This window comes from Epinephelus lanceolatus, chromosome 12 (assembly GCF_041903045.1).
Source record: "Epinephelus lanceolatus isolate andai-2023 chromosome 12, ASM4190304v1, whole genome shotgun sequence".
Taxonomy (NCBI): domain Eukaryota; kingdom Metazoa; phylum Chordata; class Actinopteri; order Perciformes; family Serranidae; genus Epinephelus; species Epinephelus lanceolatus.
In genome coordinates, this window is record NC_135745.1 from 14,050,830 (window position 1) to 14,073,576 (window position 22,747).

General features: G+C 39.3%; 1 protein-coding gene across 2 annotated transcripts in view; it reads left to right on the plus strand.

Moving 5' to 3' along the window:
- LOC117271806 (neuropilin-1a-like) overlaps window positions 1-22,747 on the plus strand; it is a 96,097-nt gene that overhangs the window by 47,845 nt on the left and 25,505 nt on the right. For both annotated transcript variants that reach the window (XM_033650231.2, XM_078172983.1), the window contains exons 6-10: window positions 3,293-3,459; window positions 16,474-16,629; window positions 18,570-18,714; window positions 21,284-21,459; window positions 21,613-21,768. In XM_033650231.2, coding sequence (XP_033506122.1) covers window positions 3,293-3,459; window positions 16,474-16,629; window positions 18,570-18,714; window positions 21,284-21,459; window positions 21,613-21,768 — 800 coding nt within the window. The remainder of the gene's footprint in view (window positions 1-3,292; window positions 3,460-16,473; window positions 16,630-18,569; window positions 18,715-21,283; window positions 21,460-21,612; window positions 21,769-22,747) is intronic.

Consider the following 22,747-nt stretch of genomic DNA (forward strand, 5'->3'; position numbering starts at 1 on the left):
TCTGAAGATTCCTATGTCCCAGCTGCACACAGTGGTCAGTGAAGCTGTTTCATTCTTTCTTTTCCTTATTTAAAATGTGCAAAAATCTAATTTAGTTGCAACAATAAATGTATGATAGACGAAATGTATTAAGTTATTGACAAACCAATAAAAAACACAAATGGAAGTTCACATGTCTAGTTGAAATGCTCATATTGGTATTTCGTTTTTCTAAATCCATCCCTTTGAAACAAAAGTATTGATGCACTGTATTTTTTTAAATCCTACATTGTAAAGCTCTTTAATTTTGAAAAATGAAATCTAATTTGTATATAGTATATTCAGTGCCACATCATCCAATCCCCACACAACACACTGGCCGTACTAAATGTTTCTGAATCACACGTGTGTGTAGACATTCCACTAGAGGGGTTAAAGTAATTATCTTTTTTTTTTTTTTTTTTTTTCAGTTTTTTTGTTTGTTTTTGCCTTGGGCGGAACATGTGGGTGTTGTTCGGTTGCATGCATGCATGTGTGTGTGTGTGTGTCTGCTGTTGATAGTGAGTGTTAATGGCAAGGTACATGGATGTACAGTGTAGTCTACATTTATCAAATATGTCCACACTGTATGCATGTGTGTGTGTGTGTGTGTGTGTGTGTGTGTGTGAGAGAGAGAGAGAGAGAGAGAGAGAGAGAGAGAGAGCGAGCGATAAATCTGTCCCTTTAGTCTTAACTGGGATGGCTGAGAGCAGCACTGGTGTTAGACAAAGCTCTAATTATCTTAGATTAAGTAACACACACACACACACACACACACACACACACACACACACACGCTCAGTAACTTTGCCTACAGACCCCTAAGCTCAGCAGATTAAATTAAAGCCTCTTGCCAAACCAAATCACTTTGTCTTTTCTCCAAATTTAACTACCACTGTGATGCTATCAACCAGTGATTGTACCAATAACTGTATAATAAGATGGACGACACGTCTCCACTTCCTCCCATTGTACAAAATGCCAATTCCAGATTGTCCAGATTTGGACACTCCCAGTGGTAGTAGGCCTGGAAATGCAAAATTGACCAAACCAACTTACATAAGCTATGAGTTGCTTAATGATAGTGGTGAAAACAGCCATTATAATATCCATTCAGTTTATGGACTGGAGTGTTAGTGTAGCCTACCTGACAAAAAAGGTTGGGAACCATCGCTATAAACAACCTTTTCTTTTTTTATTTATTCTTTATTTTTACATCAGTGCTGTCCCTTCATCCTCTTGAGATTCTCAGAAAGAGCTTCCATTCCAGCCGGGTCTTTGCTGACAACCTCTGAGGAATAAAACTCTCACATCCTGCAGTGAATTTACGGCCATCACCTTCAGAAACGGCCTCCAGCCTTGCCTTTGATTAGCTGAAGGATAGGTGGGGGCGTCATTTTACGTCCTTTCTTTCTTTTTGGATGGAGAGGTGGAGGGACAGAGCTGAAGTTTGTCCCTTGTGCCTGCTGTGAGGGAGACATGGAGGTTGTCTCGTGAATTGAAATGAGAAAGTTTTTGGATTGGAGGCTGAGGCGAGAGGAGAAACAGAGAAGTGAGAGAATTTAGGGATGAAGTGATGTATTGGCTGGCTGATTTGCAGTGGAGTTTTACTTGTCTCATTGTCTTGCTGCAGAGAGGAGCTACTCCTCTGTGGAGAAGCTGTGAATTGGATGATTTGGGTCTGAAAATTGTCAAGTTAACAAATAGTGAAGATGAGCACAAAAACAGCTTTCTGCAGTCTTTTGGTGATATTGCAAGCAAACTTTCTCCCTAATTTATTTGTGGAACTTGGAATTGCAAGTGTGTTTGTGTAAGCCTGGTAGACCTTGTGTCTCCAGACAGGCCTCCCACACACACATAAATACTCACGTTTCCTTTTGTCCCCCCTCTCCCTTTTCCTTCCCCGTGCTCCCCTGCTGTCACAGAGTGGACACTGTATCCACAGATACATTGACATGTAGCCTAGTTTGAGTTTATCCAAATGCTGTTTTGAAATAGTTTTGTGATCCCGACGGATTGTAAAATTTCCCAATATGCAGAAGAGTGCATTGTTCTTTAGTTTGAGAGTGATAAAAATGAAAATCAGCAAAATTAGAGCTGAATCTGCACATTACATCAGCAGCAGTGTGTGTCTGTGTGGGTTTGTGTGAAATTTCTATTTCATGTTTCTGTTTCTGTGAAATTAACAACAATTTTGATGATGATTTTATTTTATTTTATTTTTCATTGTAAATTGATTTATCTGAAGGTTCTGGACTGTTTGCCTGGGCTCTGAGAAGCTGCTGTTGGCATTTTCACTACTTTTTGACATTTTTAGATCAAATAATTCATGGCCTAAATTATATATATATATATATATATAAAAAGACTTTCGGATTAATTAATCGATTATGAAGATAATTATTACTTGCAGTATCAGGATTCATGTCATTCCTGATGTGATTATCAGCAAGCAGTGATTTGAACAAGGACATATTTTATGTTATTTTGACTCTTTACCCTTTAGAGTATGTGTGAATGTACAGATACTGTACAAAAGCAAGCGTCACCAAACATCCTCCAAAGTGCCACCACAGGAGCTGTTTAAAATGACTCCTTTACTACCGTGACTTACTGCACAGCAGGGAGCGGGGACAGACACTTTATAGTGTCTGGGTGACACTCTAATCACAATGCTCACTTGTTTTTCTGAGTCAGAGGCAAAGTGAGATATATGTCTTTGAGCTTGAGGTGTTTCTGTCAGAATCCCAATTCTGTAGTTTAATGATACATTCAGCCATTAGCAATGACAACAAAATACCAAAATCCAGCTCATCCAGCTAATGATGTGTGTAATGAACTTTTGAAACTCATATGACAAATGTTTTCCCTTTATGATCTGATGATAATTCAAATGTGTTAATGCTTTTGATTTGATAAGTAACTCCTTTTTTGTTGATAATTTGGATTTCAAAGCTTAATTTCCACCCTGCAACGAAGTTTAGAAGCAAAAACTTCATGTTTACCAGTATTTCAAGACACACACAGACCACCATTTTAGTTTTACAATGGTCAAAGAGGTTGAAGATAGTCAGAGTTATAAATGTGATCCAACTAGATTTCTTGTTCCTTGCTAACATTTGACTAGGTAATTGTGTAATGAATTTGCTGTGACAGAAACCAATTTGGGAGATCAATTGATTAAAATGAGTTGTCATGTTTTCTATAACTCACTCAAGTGACTAAAAAATAACATTTAGGACTCTTATTAATAGAGTTTTTCTGTCTTTGGCAGATTTTGCTTGCATGGAGCCACTGGGTATGGAGTCAGGAGAAATTTCCTCTGAGCAGATCAGCGCCTCTTCCCAGTATAACTCCAACTGGTCCCCCGAACGCTCGCGTCTCAACTACCAGGAGAACGGCTGGACGCCCTCAGATGACACCGTCAGGGAGTGGGTACAGGTCAGTAATGTTTGGTTGCGTTAAAAAATGTGGGGGTCTTTTTTTTCTGCAGGGGAATTGTTGAAATTCTTGTGACTGAAATTATGTCACATTAGTGCTACTTTTAGAGTCTGATCTCAACATACACTCATTCGTGGAGAAACGGTGTTCCTAAGCTTGAACCTGACTTTACCGCTGAGATCTTGCTCACATCTGGTCGGAATATTGTTCACTCATTTGTACCACGTTCTCTGCACAATATAGGGACACAGAAGGCAAAAAAAATGAGCCAACATGCATTATTTATTGAAATCTGCCTCTCCAGCACAGTTGACATGTTTTGTCTTGATTGTGAAATCTGACGGAGCAGCCTGCAATCTCTTGAATGTGAAAAATAGAGCAGGCCAGTGTTATAATCTTTTAACATATTCGATATATTATTCAGTTTGCTAAACTAATCATTGAACAGGGTTGAGATGGCGGACAGTAAGGTTGGCGAGCTGCATTTAAGTGTCAGTGTATCTGATCTCTGGAGTTCTCTCTAATTTTGTCAGGTAGGACATAATGCAATTTGTAACTGCACTGAGAATCATCTATTATAAGGTTTACGACTATATACATACTCTCGATATGCAGATGTAGTGTTTTGTCTCGTCTTTTACGTTTGTTATAGCCATGAAGTTTTAGCTTCTAGTTAATAGCATTTGTCTTCCAAACATTTAAGAAGATATACACTATTGTTTTCTGTATTGAGGTAGTTTAGTTTCACACAGTATACAGTAGGCATGGTGTTATAATAAAAGCAACAAATAACATGAGTTCCAGACAGTCAGAGATGGCAGTGAACTTTTAGCTATGTAAATAATTTAGCTTCATGAGTAGCTTCAGCTTCGACCTCATTTAGTTATGTTTGTTATGAAACTGAATTACCATGATGTCAGTTCTTCAGAGAGGGAATAAGAGAGAGCTATAGAGGTAAAACAGTACATTTAGCTTTAGCAAACACCAGCCTGTGGCTTTCTCTCTGTCTAGTTTCAGCTCTCTTGTATTAGCTGTCCGGTTGACTGTTTCTTTGGCAAGCATCAACAAAGTCAGACTGTTTGTATATCTCTTTTCCTGCGCTCTTGAACACCCCTGAAGAAGAGTGCAGTCTGTCACGTTTAGCTTAAAATTACAGGAACCAGAATCTGATTTGTTTGGATTTGTCTTGGCGGCAAATTATCACACCTGACAGGATGACAGGCCAACAAAACTTGAGACACTCCGCTAACTTTTAATTATGCTTTGTAAATAACAAGCACCGTTTGGACCAAAGAAAACTAACTAAGGTGAGATTGTCTCCCCTCAGATAGAATCATAAGGTGCGGCTGGAGTCCAGCACTGTCCCATTGTCCAGGACAGGAACTCATAGAGGAAGACTCACAATGCCCCTTGCAGTAAGAGCAGACCCTCGCTTCCTTCCTGTGGGGGTTACAACAGGAAGTAGACAGGAATTCGGCCTCAGTGGCAGATTAGTAGTAGTGGCTCTCTATTGTCTGTCTGGGGACTTCTTTTAGCTACCGGGCCACAGCTGAGCCCTCTGGGGTGTAATGATATGATCCCAGTGTTTTGATAGAGGTCAGTGGGTTAATATATGGGGAGAGTTGAATTCAATGGGCTTAAAATATGTAGCATTCATATAATTTACCAGTGATGCCTTCTGAAAAGTTTTTATTATGTGTTTTGACTTTGCAGTACAAATTATTTTCTTAAATGAAGTGTTTCTTGAAATAAGGGATGTCACATTTAAAGACACTTTTTTTAGAAACTAAACAAGAATTAACAGTGCTGCATTAAATATAATGTCACGGCAGTTTCATGTGGTGTTGCTATGGCGTTCAGTTGAGAATCCCGCCCACATTGCGGGGATACTAGCTGCAGTGAAAAACAAAATAAAGCAAAGTAACTGCGTAGAAAGGAAAAGAGTACATTGATTTGTTATTTATGGGATTGCACAAAGCTACAGCAACTCTGGAAGAGTGCGGCTGAATGTTTAAGTCTTATAATTGAAGAGAAAAGTCCTTTACGAGCCGAACTCTGTGTTATGGGAGTATACCCTGAAGACATTGCTGTAACTCTGCAGCAGTCTCCGCTCACTGACTCTGGACTTTTACAAGCCAGTGGGATAATTGCACTATTATGGAAGAACATGCATACGTTCTATTGGAAAGTGGATAAAGGAACTGGCAGCCTGTCTAGCTTTGGAGAGACCAGCTTATAGTGTGAGAGGGAAGATAAGAACTTTGCTCGCTTGCAGAGCTTCTATATGGAGTTTCTAGACAACTAAGAATTTTGAATGATTTGAAATCATATGAACAGTATGTACTGCTGTCATTTAACAATTATCATTGATGTGTTCATTGTTTCGCTAGGATTGGGGGTAATGCACACACTTTTTTGTTAAACTGTGTTAAATTCGAGTGAAAGAAAAGCACCTGGTACCAAAAGAGAGTTGAGTTGAGGCAGGACGAGCTGAACCATGCTGTGGAAATGAGGCATTTGATAATTTCCTGTGAACTTACTGGAAAAATTAAAATATCCCTACCAACATTTTTCCTTTTGGCTTAATCCCATCCACTTCTCCTCGCAAAACACAAGCTTTTTAATGCCCTTACTGGCAGTTTGCTGGAAGCAAATATTGTTTATAACCATAGCATGAGCAGTAGTTTACATGCCTCATTGACAGGTTCTGTGCAATTACAGTACAAGTGCGTTCAAATTCCCTTAAGTTTGTTGTTTGAGACCTGAAATAAAAACCCACCAATACTTCAGACACTTTTAATTAAAGTAACTACACAAATTACAGGCCCATTTCTCATGATATAGAAAACAATGAAAAGGTAAAACACCTGGTAGAGTTTGCTGAGCATGGATGTACCATCTCAGCAACATTGTGCAAGTGTCTCCCTGCTGTTGGCCTCTGACCAGCACCTCAGTGTTCCCTATAAGGACACACTGACTGTAGATACTAAAGGAGGTGGTGATGCTCCTCGTTCGGCTCACCAGTCATGAGATTTGCACCAGTGACTTCTCAGTCACAAGCTCTCTCTCTCCTCTCACCCGAGGCTAGCAGCTATATCGGGTCCAGTTGAGTGTGTGCGGACAGATTTCTATACGTGTGTGCTCTTCTGCTGTTCAAGTAAAGCTCTGTCGACAGTCCCTCCTGAAGAAACAGCAGACCATCCCCCTGCCACAGTGATTTATAGCCTCAGAACCGGTGCTGTTGCTCGCCCCCCGTCTCTGTGAGGCATTTGAGTTATGACTGGTGGTTTTTGTGAAGAGAATTTTCCATTTTATTTGATTAAGTGTGGTGCGTGGCCAACTCCGCACAGCGTGGTTTGCCTCACGGCTTTCCATTCATCTTACTTGAGAAGAAAATTATGACTTTGTTAATTCTTGCATGCCCGCCTCCTCTGCTGCAAACACCTCTATTATTCATTTAAAGGCATTTATATTTTATTGATACTATTTTCAGGTTACGATTCATAATGTTTTTCAGCGTGATGTTACCCGGTGGCAGTTTTGGGTGGCGGCAGACAGTGAGCTCATTATCTAGCTTTATTGTGTATCTGTAATCGTATTTTTGCACTGCGGTGACTCATTTCATCAGCATGCTGGATGCAATGAAATGAAAAGCCTCCATTTCTGTGAACCACATTTTAAAGATTGACAGAGGAATTAACTCTAATGTTCCAAAAGAAATACTAAAATTTTACTTGTGCAGCAATAAAATCACCAAAGGAGAAACTTATACAAAGTAATATGAGCTATAAAGGCAACTTTTAATGAGACTAATGTATATCAACCCATACTTGAGATGAGAAAAAGAGAGTACAAAGTATTTTTTTAAGTAATTATTCAATAAATTGAACAGAACAAACAAAGTGAAGTACAAATCCACGTTTTAAGCAACCTGACTCCATCATAAATGTCTTTAAAAATGCTCCACAAATCTTTATCAGATAACACTGCATTCAAGCTTCAATTGTACGAATTTGGCTCAAAAAACACCCGTAGGTGCATCTTTTAGAGCTGTAGTAAATTGACTCGTAATTGAATACCATGATGTAAGCCCAGGAAAGGCTTCCTTCCCCGACTGACTTCAGGTATTTATAGCCACCCTGATGTTTGTCTCCAGGATCTCTCTGACGCCACCAGGAAGAGCTCAGCGACATGCATCTGGAGAACACATTTGGGCCTCGTGTGAGCGAGGTTGTTGTTGAAGTCGGGGCAGGGGGGGAAACTGAAAGACAAAAGATCCTCCAGAGAGCATTAAAGGGTCTCGCTGTCCAGAGCAGACCTCTGGAGGAATATCCCAGTGAACTTCCAAACCCAGGAAATGTCAGTTACACGGCTCAGACTTGCTAACATGGTACATGCGAGACCTCGTCTGAGTTTTGTTTAAGCACATTGGTAGCTGTGTTGAAAGAAGTCAAGTGTCTAATCATAAATCTAATTTCTCACGCAATGAGTGAGCGGAAACAAAAAAGTGATGAAATTAGAGTTATGTCATTCATCAAAGAAAAATAAAGCCCCAAAACCAAGCAGATCTAATTAGTTTGATGTTCATTCTGGAAAGAAAACCCAGAGGCTGCTGAAAGAAAGTATTTCAAAACTGAGAATAACATTCTTTCTTTTTCATCAATGCCAAGGAGTCATTTAGAAATTCTGTAATGAGGTTTTAGGGCCCAGTGGTTATAAAAGTCACTCAGCAGATACATAACTATGTAAAAGTTGAAAAACAATACTATGTTATTTCCTAAGTTTTAGCTCTTTAATTAGTTGCGTATTCATGTAATTTTTAGGAGACAGAGTTGTCTAATTAGTGTGTTGCTTTTTTGGGGGGATGAAAGGCTGCAGAAAGGAAGTATTTCGTTAATTAGAAAAAGAAGTCCCACTTTCTTATTAATGGAAAGGTATCGTTTTGAAATTCAGCAGTGAGTTTTAACAGTTTTAAAAATCTAAAAGTAACTATACAGGTAGATGATCCCTGATTAAAATACTGTAGGTTTGCTATTGTGCTCTCTGATGGCTGTTTCCCCTGGTTGGAGAAACAGTTGACTGAACAGTGCCTATAGTAGGTCGACATGGGATTAAAAGAGGGGATGTCATGTTCCTACATAGTAATTTTATCCTTCCATGAAAAATAGCAACAAAAAATGGTGACAGGTATAGACGGGTACAGAAGACCAACACAAATATAAAGTTGTTGTAAGTCAACCAACAGAAATAATACCTGAACTGACACATTTGACATTCTCACTCTGACCTCATCACATATCGACGTCCGGTCATGGACCTTCAACTTCCAGATACAATGTGCAAGGTACCCTGGGTGCCTTGGCTGTTGATGTTCTGGGACTCTATGTCAAGTTCTGCCTGTTACATGCCTTGTCTTTTTTGAAAATACACTTCCGTTTTGACAGGAAATGTATCGTTTACATACCATCTCTTTCAAAATAAAAGCACTACATCAGTATAACACCGCAAATTGACGTTTTTTTCCTTCAACAACAAACACACAAACATTTTGCCAGCACACACACACACATGGTTAGGTCTAGGAAAAAGAACATGGTTTGGTTTTACAGTCTTACAGGAAGCAAACACTGACCTCCTGGGTGAAAGTCGATGGCTGTTGGACCCATCCACCAGCCCTCCCAAATTTTCACCACCTTAACTTTTGTTCTTGTTCCGCTGTGTTTACCCCTGATGTTGCCAGGCACCGTTAAACAATAACAGCAACATATCATGCCGTGTATCATGTCGAGTTGAAAGGATGCCTTTTTTCATCTGTGTTTGATGCTGTAAGTCACTGCCCAAGCGCCGGATTTCCACAACTTCTCAGTGAGAGCAGGTTGAGAATCCCCGCAAATTGAAAGTGATGTTGGCTGGACGGAAACGTCACTCTTTACTGATTGGTTAGGAAAAAACAAAACAAAATAACCCCTCTTCCCAGCAAGAAATCAGCTAACAATACAGGAACACCAGGGCCATAATCACCTATTTAACATTGACTGGAACAATTTTTAATCTGTGACCCAAACTCCCAGAGGGAGTCAAAGGGGAATTCCCCCAGAAGAATTTTTTAGAAAGTTAAACTCACCATTTTAGGGCATTTTAAGCAAAGATTTTTAGTCAGGTATTCTCAAAGTTTTGATGACCGAATGCCATATTAATGATCCACCACATGATTGAGGGACTCACAGGAAACGTGCACACACTTCTGAAATTCAGTGACTTTTTTTAAAGACATACCATACTATTATTTTTTTCTGAGTTTTTATGACACACTAACACTTTCCTAAAACTTTAACAGTTGACAGTGATATAGTCTACATAACACTTTTATTATCACGAGTGATTGTATTAGATTCTAGTTTTTAATACCTTTGAAAGTAATATAATAGATCAACAGTACAGTACTGCCTAGATAAACACAATGTCATGCTGAATGAATGAAAGAGAATAAAATGGCAATATAATCTGATTATTAATCTAAAATAATCCTGTAAACATGCAAAAACATTGTCAGTCACGCATTTTACCAACGTGTCTTGAGGTCATTTCTTTAGTGAGCATTTTAGTATAACAAAACTTCTGCTTGTGGTGAAAACTTTTTTCTTTCCTCATGCAATCCACTGCCTCCCCAGAGTGCAGCACTTTCTTAAGTAAACACTGAAACCTCGGATGAGAATTGAGTAATTGGGGCTGTTTCTTTTACTATCACTGCTGAAGCAGTATCCTGTTTTGGCTGGATATAGCGGTGTTTTTTGTTCAATCTCCTTTAGCCACACTTGACTGAATTATGTCCCCCTTCCTGCATTTTGTTCCCTTCATTAAAAAGCTCTAAGTGTGACTATTTTCTGTGGCATTAATGTAGGCACTGCCAAGTGTTGAGTAATTAGAAGATGGAAGAGCAATTAGCCTTGGTCATTTGATAGAGGAGGTCTGGAGAATGGAGCTTTGACCGGCTGCTACAGAAAACGTGCAAGAACTGCAGTGATTGGCCGATGGATTACTGTAAGAGCTGAGGCATTTCCTGTTTAAACTGGGGCAACTTCATCAACTCTTTATCGTAACTCTGAAAACTTGTTTTTGTCCTTCAGTTTGTAAACTGTTGTGTCTGTGCACAACACCTAAAATATTTAAAGCTGTGACTAACAATTACTTTCATCATCAATCAAAATGACCACAGTGTTCTTGATTAATTGTATAGAAGCCCAAAGACATTCAGTCTTGTGTTGTATAAGACAAAGCAAAGAATCAAACCTTTACAAACAAGAAGCTGGGATGAATGAATGTTTGGCACTTTTACTTGAAAAGTGACTGAAACGATGAACGGATTATCAAAGCATTTGCAGATTAATTTTCCTTCACTCAAGTCATTTTAATTACTCAGATAATTGATATAGCTTTAGATTCCCCCCAGCAGTAGATTCCATAAGTGACTTTCTGATGTGACTTTTTTTTATTTTTAGTACACCCTCTTCCCATTTATCTTGTCCTGTTTCTGAGAATTGCCAAATCTCCTTACAGGTAGAGTGACCTGCCTTGTGGCTGCAACTCTCTCTCTCTGTGTGACTGTTGAATGTCAGAGCAAAATCAGAGCTCTGGAAAGAAGCCTTTGCCCTTTGATTCTTAAAAACTTTTTTCTCATGATACTTTGGCCTGTTAAAAGAATACTTCACCCCCGAAATAATCATTTGTATGTCAATTACAAACCCTGTGTTATGTCAACACATTCTCACATTCTCATCACATATCAGTGCAAGGTACCCCGGATGTGTTGTTATTGAGGATCTGGGACCCTTTGTCAAGTTCTGCCTATTACATGCATTCTCTTCTTTCAAAGTACACATCCGTTTTCACAGGAAATTTACCGTTTACATACAGTCTCTTTCAAAATAAATGCACTACACTGGTACAACACCACAAATCGACATTTTTTTCCTTCAACAACTAACACACGTGGTTGGGTTTGGAAAAAAGGTTTTGGCTTTATAATCTTACGAGATGCAAACACTGCTCTCCTGGGTGAAACGCGGGCCCACCTGCCCCACTCGGACTTTCGCCACCTTTACTTTTGTTCCTGTCCCGCTACATTTCCCCCTGACGCCACCGAGCACCATTAAACTGTAACGACGACCAGCTGCGTATCATGCTGACGTTAAAGGATGGCTGCCCAAGTGTCAGATTTTGATGACTTTTGAGTGAGACCGGGTTGGCTAGGTAAAATTTATGAAGAAAATTTTGTTTTTCTTGCACACCTCTTGTGAACAAAAAATCCAAAAACTGAGAAAATTTTGATGAATTGAAATCTTAGCGGTCTGTGTTTAACAACAGCAAAACTATATCAAACAGCTACAAACTTTGGCACAACTTGTGCAGTATAATCCATGTCTCATTTTTCAGTCCCGTGATCAGCACTTCCCAAACAGGCAGCCCTTTTCAACGGGAAACTGAAGTAAAAGTGAAACTTACCTGTATTGTCTTTAAAGCTAGACACCATTGACAAAAACAGTAATTTTACCTTGCTGAACACACACAGGAGCTTCTGGTTTACCACTGCCCTTGATCAATTAGTTTGTTTGTGTTACTGTGTGACTTTGGTGTTTTAAAGAGTTTATTCAGATTCACCAAAGTCACACCATAACACCAAGGACATAATCTGTGAAGCATTGCTTCACAAGTTAAAATGACTGGAGGCCACTTTACTGAATTCCTTAACACAACTCTCGATGCTGTAATGAACAACAGAAATTATCCTTGTTTATGTAATTCCACAACAAAACCTACTATACACAGTGTCTTGATTCTATACACTGAGTGTTGCATTCAGGGGACAGATCTCGTGGGAATATAGATCAGAAGGCAGCTGGGAACACCAGGCCAGCAATCCCACGAAACATCGTTTCCCAGGGGTCTCCCTGTCAGTCACAGAGCCCACACAAACCCACGGGAAGCTATTTCCTTCTTCTTTTCCTGAAAAAGCAACAGTGGGAGAAGCTAAATAATGGCCTCTGGTCCCTTCCCATGTACAGTATCACAGCACTAACGTCTCTCTGGTAATATAATTACACACCATATATTACAGGCATCCCACATACTGAAGCACTGTGTATTTTGGTATGCAACTGATAATTCCCAAACTCAACAAACAAGCAATTTTGTTTAGTTGAAGTGGAATGAAATGGAAGTCAAATGGAGTGTCACCTCATTTAATACACAGTTATGAAAATAAATGGGTTTCAGTTCATGCTTTAGTGCAGTTTGGAGGAACTTAATGTGATAACTATAAGTGGAGCGACATCCAGCGTTGGTGAAGTATTCTTAAATTTAGATGGTATTTGTGGACAGTATATATGTGAATCGATTTAAAAAGACCACTGTAAGGCTTTCTGTTATCACTAATGCTCTCTTTGATGATAACTATCATTTTATTAATCTTTTTTTAAATCTTTTTCTTTTCAAGCACTTTGAGAGCAGCCTTGTTTCTGGATGCTTCTTTGCTGCAGTGAGATAAAAATGCCTCGGCCATCTGATCAAGTCTTTTTATCTGTTATTTAGCTCTCAGATCATGATTTCATGAGGAAACTGGGGAGAGTATAGCCACGAGATGCGATAATGTCACTGTAATTTCACTCGGAGTTACTCATTTTAAGAATTGCTTTGAACTGCCAGTGAAATAAGGACGATTATATTAGTTCAATAAAGAAAAAGGAAACGTAAAAGAAGTTACACTGTGTTACCCCTTTGTCAGATTCTGTTTTGAACTAAAAACCTAATTAAATCACTTCCAAAAATGTGACTCTTTACTTTGTTTTTAGGATGTCTGGCGAGTTTTTCTAACTCAATCAGACACGAGACAACGTGTTTAGTCAGTCTAGTCATACAATCAAAGTAGGAAGTGACCCTCAGCCACCAGAGGGACTTTGGCTATTTTAAGGTGTGACAGTTCATCTTGTTTTTAGCAGAAAACTGCTTCAATCTGTAGAGTTTTTAAGAATTACAAACCACCTTTTGTCAGGAACGAAACAAAATCAAATAGTGGGTGGAGTTTGAATGAAATTAGTTTATTTTTGTTTGTTAAAATAAAGATCAAGATGATAACCTTAAAAACTTTACTTACAAAATTGTGCTTTGGATCATCGGAACTTAATGTCCATAGGTTGCATTGATGCTATCCCAGTTTGCGTGCATATGTACACAGAATGAATACAGGTTAAGATCATGGCTCAACTGAGTTTCCAGATGTAACATGGAAACCTTCACATATGAGTTAACACAGTAGTTTGTTCTGGTTCGTATGTGTGTGTGTGTGTGTGTTTTATCTCATCATTTGTCTTTATCTAACTTGTGTTTTGACCATATTAACAAGCCTGCTTGCCTGTTACTGTAGCTATCCGAGTTTGTTTGGGTTTATCCTGACATTCTGACCTATAAACTCATATTTTGGAAAATATGCTTGTCTGTTATCCTACTTAAAGTCAGATAAGGTAGTGATAACACTTCCATCTGTTTGTCTGCACAGAGATCTAGGACATGTTAAGATTAACACAAAGACTAGACGTAGGAAGAAACCGCCAGTCTCGCTCTGTCAAAAGTTTTCCCATAACACTAAATTGTCTTTTTAATACTGCATTGATCTATTATTTAGTGAGCGAGACAGCCACATCCAAAAATCACAGGGGTTTTATTCAACCTGGCTGCTGAGATGCTGTCTGCTGTTGCTCAGATAACTTTTTTCCATTTTATAAATGTATTGCAGTCAAATACACAACATGTGACTTTGACAAGCCCATTTTGCACAGTGACCACACTAAAGGGGCCACTACAAAGTCCCTTCTTTATGTCACCTTTGCATTTTTACACAGAACCAAACAATGGCGGCATCATGCCACTCCGGTGATTCATTTTAGACAGTCTACTGGCATCACAGAGGCAAAAGAGGCATGACAGGCATGACATGTAATGACATAACATATGTGTTAGCAGGACTTTATCAACAATAACAATGACTTTAACAGTCACTGTTATATGGCAGCTGATCTCGTCCTCTGCTTGGAGGGTGAGGAGCTCCCAGACCTCATTGTTTTCCCAATTTGCGGACATTTTTGGCTGCTGTTCCTCTTCTTTGAGTTAGCTGCTAACTGCTATTGTCTACTTTTTTAAATCTCCCATGTAGATAACAAGCATAACACGTCATGCCAGCTGTAATAATACATTTTATTTATAGAGCACTTTTCATGGTACTCAAAGACACAAAGGCTAAAAATTATCATAAAATAATACCTCCGATGTCGCCTTAAAGGCGTGACAACTCTGTCCCCCCATGCAGCAATTGTACCTTTCATACAGAACAGCAAGGCGACATAAGACATGAAATTCTCGCTTTGAAGAGGCAGTGTAAAAGGGGGTAATAACTAGTAAGCAGTTTTCCTCCTGCCTGCAGGCTTTGTGCTAAGCTATAGGCTAACCTACACCACTTTCAATGGTGACACACCCAGATTAAAATGTTTAATCTTCCATTTTAGATCTTTGTAAAACTTGCATATTTCTTAAAATTCAATTAGGCTGACTCTTTTCATGTCCTGCAGTATAATCTAAGGCTTGGGATAAGACAGTGAACAATGCAGTTGACACAAACTCACACTACTTCTGTCTTTTTCAAAGAAGTCCGGTTATTACGTCCTTATTTACTCTTACAATGTCTGCTGTTGGTCTGACACAACCCCTTAACCTAGAGGGTTACACACACACACACACACACACACACACACACACACACACACACACATTCTTTTCTGGACATCCTTCTGGATCAACAGCCTGAGGCTCAAACCTCAGTATCCCTGACGCAACAGGCCGGAAATAAACACATGACCTAAATCAGATGTCACGCTCCATCTATTTCTTAGAAAGATTGTTTTGTTGATAACAAAATGTCAATAAGTGGCGCAGAGGGAATCACCTCAGAAATATGTATAAGAAGCATTCACATCTCTCACTGTAAATTGTACATCAGAAAACACTTGTGGTGTTCACAATGGAAACTAAGTGAGAGGATCTCAGCTTTAAGTGGATGTTCGAAGAGAATATGATTAAGGAGAGTACTAATGACTTACAGCACTTGTCAGCAGTTTAGTAGTGGATTATACTGACTGCATAATGTTCCTGTAAAGGTCTTCGTTTTGTGAAAGAGAGGTGGCCGTCTTAACAAATGGTGCTGCCCATCTCTCCAGCGTCCTGCTCTGATTTTTCACTGTCTACTTATGGACGGATCACAGTATAATTAATGAGATCTGAGCCTCTCATTTCCCATATGCTTCACGTGAAACATGGTGGAAGACAGTGTTGGCTGATGCTGTGGCTTTTTATGTAGAAGTCGGAGATAGGTAATACATTAAACCTACGTATTATTTTGTGTAACGTCAAAGAAAGAACTCCAGAAAATGTCTTTCTTCTTCTGTTTGATGCAGTTACACACTCTGACACGTAAGATCTGTCTAGATAAAACATATCCTTCTGCTTCAGCAGATTGGGGTTAAATCAGGCTTTAAAAATTAAAAGTTTTGCCTGAAACTTTACTTTCTTAAGTGCTTTTTGACAGTGCGTGTTGTAAGAAGGGAAAACCTCTCATCAACCATCTCAATCTGGAATTTCTGGATATCTGTTACTTTTAGCTGTGTATTTCTACCATGTATCCATTACGTAGGCCAATATGTGTACGTTAACCATTAATCCAGTACTTTTAGCTATATTTTTCAACCATTTGTTCATTACTTGTAGCATGTTCTCCATATCCTGCTAACTGTTAAGCCTTCTCTGCTTGCTTGCTAACTACTTTTCAAGCACTTTCATTTGTAATATGTTGTGCTCAGGTGTTACAGCTGACTATGTGGTTAGATTACCGGGATACCCCCTGAGGAACCTCGCCTTTAATCCAATCTGAACTCCTCTGTTGACCTGTCCTTGTATTTACTGTGTTTCCAGGTGGACTTGGGATTCCTCCGATTCGTCACAGCCATCGGGACGCAGGGAGCGATCTCAAAAGAGACCAAGAAGCACTACTATGTTCGCTCCTATAAGGTTGACCTGAGCTCCAACGGGGAGGACTGGGTCACCATGAAGGAGGGCTCAAAGCAGAAGGTAATGCTGACTCATTCACACTTGTAACAACCTTTATGTATTTAATATTGATGAGTAATGAAAAACTCTGCATTCTAATCAATGAGGAGAGAAGTGTGGATGCCTGAATCAATGTTTTCCAAAGCTGCCAGCTTTTGGCAGCATTCCTAATGTGATCCTTGACTGAAGTGAGTGTGCTGAAAGTGTCATTAAAATCAGAATGCAGTTCTTCGGAGGAAGTTGTCTCAGAGACACTGGTGCGGAGATAAATTGTTAGCTTACAGAGTTTCGTATTAAGTCAGATATTGACAGACAAGGTACAAGTACATGTGCTAGCATCAAACAAATCATGTCAAAGTCTTAACTGCTGTTAAATCGAGCCTGAAAAGTCATCCAGGTTGTTAAATTTGCCTTCAGTGCCTTACGTTCAACAGCACAGTTTCAATATACTGTTTGTTTGTTTGTTATTAAGATCCCCGTTAGCTTTTGCATTGCAGCAGCTTTTCTTCCTGGGGTCTACACAGTGACAATACAAAACATACATTCACACTACACAACACAATACACTAAATAACACATCATAATGCACACCCACTGTAAATGAAACACTATCAGACAAAACCAAAGCTTGAATTACTTGTTTGATAGTTCTCTTAATTACAGAAGTGTTTCCAATTGTTACCACATATTTGTTTGTCCCACGATAGTTTAATGTCAATGATAACTCCCAAAAGTTTGGCTGCTTCTCTCTGCTTTATTAACATTATTATTATATTATTATTTATTATTTACACTGACATCAAGTTAGAGTATAGTTTGTACCAATAACAACACTAGTTGTTTTAGACACATTCAAAATAAGTTGAATCTACAATCAACGTCAACTCTCAATCTAGATTTGTATTTAAATCACTAGTTGGTGTCTCTGCTAAATATTTCGTGGAGTCGTCAGCATACATCAAGATACTTGCTTTCTGTAATACCAAAGGAAGACCATTAGTTAATACAGTGTACAAGAGCAGCCAAAGACAACTTCCTTAAGGCACTTCAGGTTTTACATTTTTGAACATTTGAATAACTTCCATTAAAGTAACTTTTTATCCATAATAATGCAGACTGAGAAAACCCATAACACTTACGTTTTCATGATCAATGATGTCAAATGCAGCAGAAAAATCAAGCAAAACTACTCCGGTATTTTTTATTTATTTTTTTTATCAAGCAACATACTGTTTTTGTTTTCTTAGAGCACAACAGACATGATCGCAAATTATTTAAAATAAAAGTTTAAGTCAAGTGTCTTTGATCATGAGTCAGGGTCAAACCAGACTCTGCTTAAATCATAACATACCAGGAGTTTATTTACGGTCCGCTGATTATTACACGTTATGTAGCTATTTGTGCAGTACTTCCGGCAATTAAGATAACTGCATAGATTTGGGCCAGAGGTAGTAATAGCAGTTATGGTAGCTGCTGTAGTAGCAGTGGCACTAGTAATAGAAGAAGCAGTGGTAGCACAGCTGTACTGAGTCGTACTGGTGGTGATAATGCTTGTATTGCAGTAGTAATAGCATTTGCTTTAGTAAAAATAGATGTAGTAAGAGTAATAAGAGTAGTTGCAGTCGTAATTAAAGCAGCAGTACTACAGTAGAAGTAGTTGTGGCTATGCTGGTAAAGCAGCAGTAGTAACAACAATATTAACTGTGTAATAGTAGTATTGGTAGTTGCAATCTTGGTGCAGTAGGACTAGTAATAGTAGTGGCAGTGTAAGGCAGTGATAGTAATAGCAGTAGAGGCAGCAGAGGCAGTAGTAATAGAAGTAGTAGTTATAGTGGTTGACAACAGTACTGACTTCAGTGGCAGAAACAGCAGCATCAGTGATAATATCAGTATTAGCAGCGGTAGTGTTACTAAAAGCGTACTAATTTGTAATGTTTCTGTCTGTGTCCTCTTATCTTCAGATTTTCCAGGGAAACCACAACCCAACAGACGAGGCTCGCTCCTTCCTCCCCAAACAGACTCTGGCTCGCTACATCCGCATCCGCCCCATGTCCTGGGAGCAAGGCATCTGCATGCGCTTTGAGATTTACGGCTGCAGAACGTCAGGTAATGTTAAAAAACTGACGCATACTGTACATGATATGAGGTTACGCTCCCAGCTTGAACTCTAAATGCACTGATTTATATTTTTCAATAACTCTGGCACATCCTGTTAGTGTTGGAATCATAATTCATTCATACATCTCTTGCGTTTTCTTTCTTAATTAACTTTCTGTGTCCCTACATGGATCATTAAAGATTAATGTCATCTAAATCTTTTCCAATCTAACACACACACACACACATGCAGTGCAGGCAAGTGATCACACCTACATTTGATTTCTCTTTCACCTCCGTTTTCTGATACATTACTAAGCATGTAAACACCACAGAGGGGCACGGCTCACTTTTCTTTATGATTATCATACAAAACACGCAATACATGTACTCACTCTTTGGAAAATTCACTTGCTGGCTTAGTTTTTGATGAACCAAAAACCAATAATCAAGACTAAATTTAACTTTTTATTTCATTATTTAATGTAACATCCAATTATAAGCAATAAATGAAATGCAAAGAACTAATTTTCACTTTTTCTTAAACCTGAATATTAAATTTCTTAACAATCAGTGAACTTCTGCAAACACAAAGTGACTTTGTCAAACTTCTGATTTACTTTCATAAATGCAAAATCAACTTTCTGGAACATTTTATCTCATTTGACAAAGAGAAACCATCTTTTACAGCTATTACATGCACTCTCCTACACCTGGGATGCATCTTCACAAACACCAAATGTATCTGTATGAAGGGAATAGATTAGGTAATGCGAACACCTCAAGTGAAAAGGAAATGAGTGACAGTCAAGAACATTTCTTGACATATTTTACCTGTTCTTTTCAGGCCGTACACTCTCCCGCTAATAGCATTTTCTCACTTTTTCACACCGTGAATCAAACTAACATCTTTTTGGCTGCCGGATGAAAACCTCCTGCTGCTCTCTGTTGATTTAAAATAATCACCGCTTCCAAGGCGAGCGCAAACTCCCACAGAAGGACACCGTTATTCATTACAGCGGAGCAGAGGAAAATCATGCCGCCTCATTACTCATCCTCTAACATTATATAAACCTCAGTCCTTGATGTACTACAAGCAACTCTCAGTAGGAGAGCTCCATAACGTAGATATTAGGCTCTTACTCATAGGAGAACAGGCTGCAGAGTGCTAGACAGGTGATTCAGGAGATATAATGACACAACTGGGAAAGTGTGCGTGTGGTGTGAAAGTACTGAACGTGATTTAGAAGTATCACTCACTCCCAGACCCATAACCCTAAACTTCATCCTCATTTTGACCTAAATTTAATCCAATATCTGTATTTAATCCTAAATCAAACTCCTCATCTAAATTATGTGATTTAAGGAAGTAATAAAATACAGGAAGGACAAAGCTCCCCTTTGCCCATTTAATCCATTTTTCTATACCAGCAGGACATTCGGTACTCATAAGCACAGAAACACAAGAAGACACACACGGACAGTACTGTGGGGGGTTTCCATAAAGAACACTGAGAAGCTGTAAATTCACATTGTGGAGAAATTTACATCCTCAGGAGCTGTTGTTAAACCCCAGATATAACTCTGGAAGCATTTGTCAAATACAAATATCACACTGAGACCCCGACTGCTGGAGTCCGGATATTAGATCTGGCTTGTTGTAGATAATAGATTTAACGTGGCTCACAGTGACCGGACCATTGTGTCCACATATTTTAGAGTTTAATTAAGTTTTCTCATTCAGTAGAAAACGAAAAGCACAGTGTAAGTCTCTCAAATATCCAGTAACTTACCCAGTGTATGTCCTAACAACACACTGGCGTGGTTGTTCAACAGATTGTCTTTTTGCGTCAAGGTCACATGTAGTATCCCCGTCAATGGGCAAGTCTGTCAGTGTCGAGTGCCCATAAGACAAGACTTGTAACCTGCAATATTTCCGAAAAATCTACGATATAAGCTAAAATAATAGATCTATTATAGATTTGTAAAGTCCTTCCTTGTAATTTTGTATACCACTGTGTAGTGTTGGCATTTGATTAGCTTTCAAACTGATGGATCTTTTACTCTAACTGGACTTCCTGGATTGTGTTTCATCATGTCACTGGTACCTGTAGCGACATAGCAACACCTCTGTGTATGCAGACACCTTGTGTAGTATAAATATATACCATCATTTCGTATGAAATATGCACGTCCGAGTATAGAGGAGTCACGCCAGTGCTCGTAGTAACAGTAGAGCTACAAGGAAAACCAGAAGTTGTCAACCCTAAAGTCATTCGCTCAAATGAATGTAATGTGAAATAGGTCCTCATACATGCATATACACACAAAAAGCTCCATCATCCCATGTCCGATTCAAACAGACCCCTCCCAGAGATGATAAATGAGTCTCTGGTGTTTTTACATTTAAGTTTAAACACTGCAGCAGCGCCCAGAGGGCATCAGCTCAAACTGCTGACTAAAGCAGTGACAAGATAAGGATGACAGTAGCCTTTCTTATCATACTGTATGCCTCTCAAAAGTTTCTTATCCACCACTCTTTCCCTCTCTCTCTCTCTCTCTCTCTCTCTCTGTACAGACTACCCCTGTTCAGGGATGCTGGGGATGGTGTCAGGTCAGATCTCAGACGCTCAGATCAGCGCCTCGTCGTTCGCCGACCGGGGCTGGGTGGCTGAGAACGCCCGTCTATTGACAGGGAGGTCGGGCTGGACCGGGCAGCAAACCAAGCAGCCCTTCAGAAACGAGTGGCTGCAGGTGGGTTTAACAATTAACTTTGAAAGTTTAGTGGAATCAGCCAGTCAGTGAGTCAGATTGTCTATAAGTCTTTGTCAGTTTAGTCTGCTAGTTGTTTCATTTCTTGGTAGAGTCAAACCAACCATTTTTTCCTTTCCTCGTCCTCCCTGGCAGGTGGATCTGGGCCAGGACAAGATGGTGAGCGGCGTGGTGATCCAGGGAGGGAAACACCGCGACAGGAATGTTTTTATGAAGAAGTTCAGGGTGGGGCACAGCCTGGACGGAGAGGAGTGGACCATTGTTAAGGAGGACAACACCACCAAGGCTAAGGTTGGTCAACATGTGCATGTACAGTAATGTGCATTCTGCTGCTATAACTGATAATTCCTTACATAGTACTGCTAAAACTGCAATGTCAGTTTTATATTCTCATCCCTAGGAGTGAATTTTGAAGATGTCACGCCCCCCGTTTTGGAGAAGCAGTCAGGAGTACCACTGTGACAGCTTAGCATTGTATTGCTGTGGAGGGCGGCAGCAGCAAAACAGATTTTAGCCACCTAAAAGGAGTCCCACCGATATAAATCAATAACAGTTTACATGTGTGCTATATTTAGAATACTTTCACGGCTTTGCCTTGACACAGACAGCCTTTCTGACGGAGATGCTGTTAACAGTTCCCCATTTATGTTCTCATCGAAGCCACCAGACTTTGGTTTGCGACTGCCTCAATCAATTAGTTAGTTTGTGTTATTGGGTAACTTTCTTGAATCCAAACTAACCTTTTTCATCCCTTTAAAGAGATCGCCATAACAGCTTTAGTTTCCTGTTGGAAAACACTCTCTGCAACAAGTTAAAGCTGTGAAAATATTCTTAATATAGCATACAACTTAACTGATATGTATTTTTTAGGTGGCTAAAATACTTTTTGTTGCTGCTCCTTTTACCATCATACATTGCTTAGCCTTCGCATCAGTACTCCAGTCTGCTTCTTCAAACTGTAGATCATTCACTGACTTTGGATAAGTACCAAATACAACTCCACTTGAAAAGGTGTAGATGCATTTATAAGCTAATAAAGGACGCAACTAAAAAGCTTTTATGATGTGAAAGGTCCCATATGAACTCCACCACTGGAATGGTTCCACTTTTTCATCCACATTTGGCTCCTGCTCCCATTCTCTCTTTCTGTCTCCATCTTACCGTATCGGTGCTCTCTGTCTCATTCAGTGGTGACGAGCACAGATTAACAGAAACTAAATTACACAGGAGACAGATAAAAGTCTGTTGACATGAAATAAACCTCCTCTTA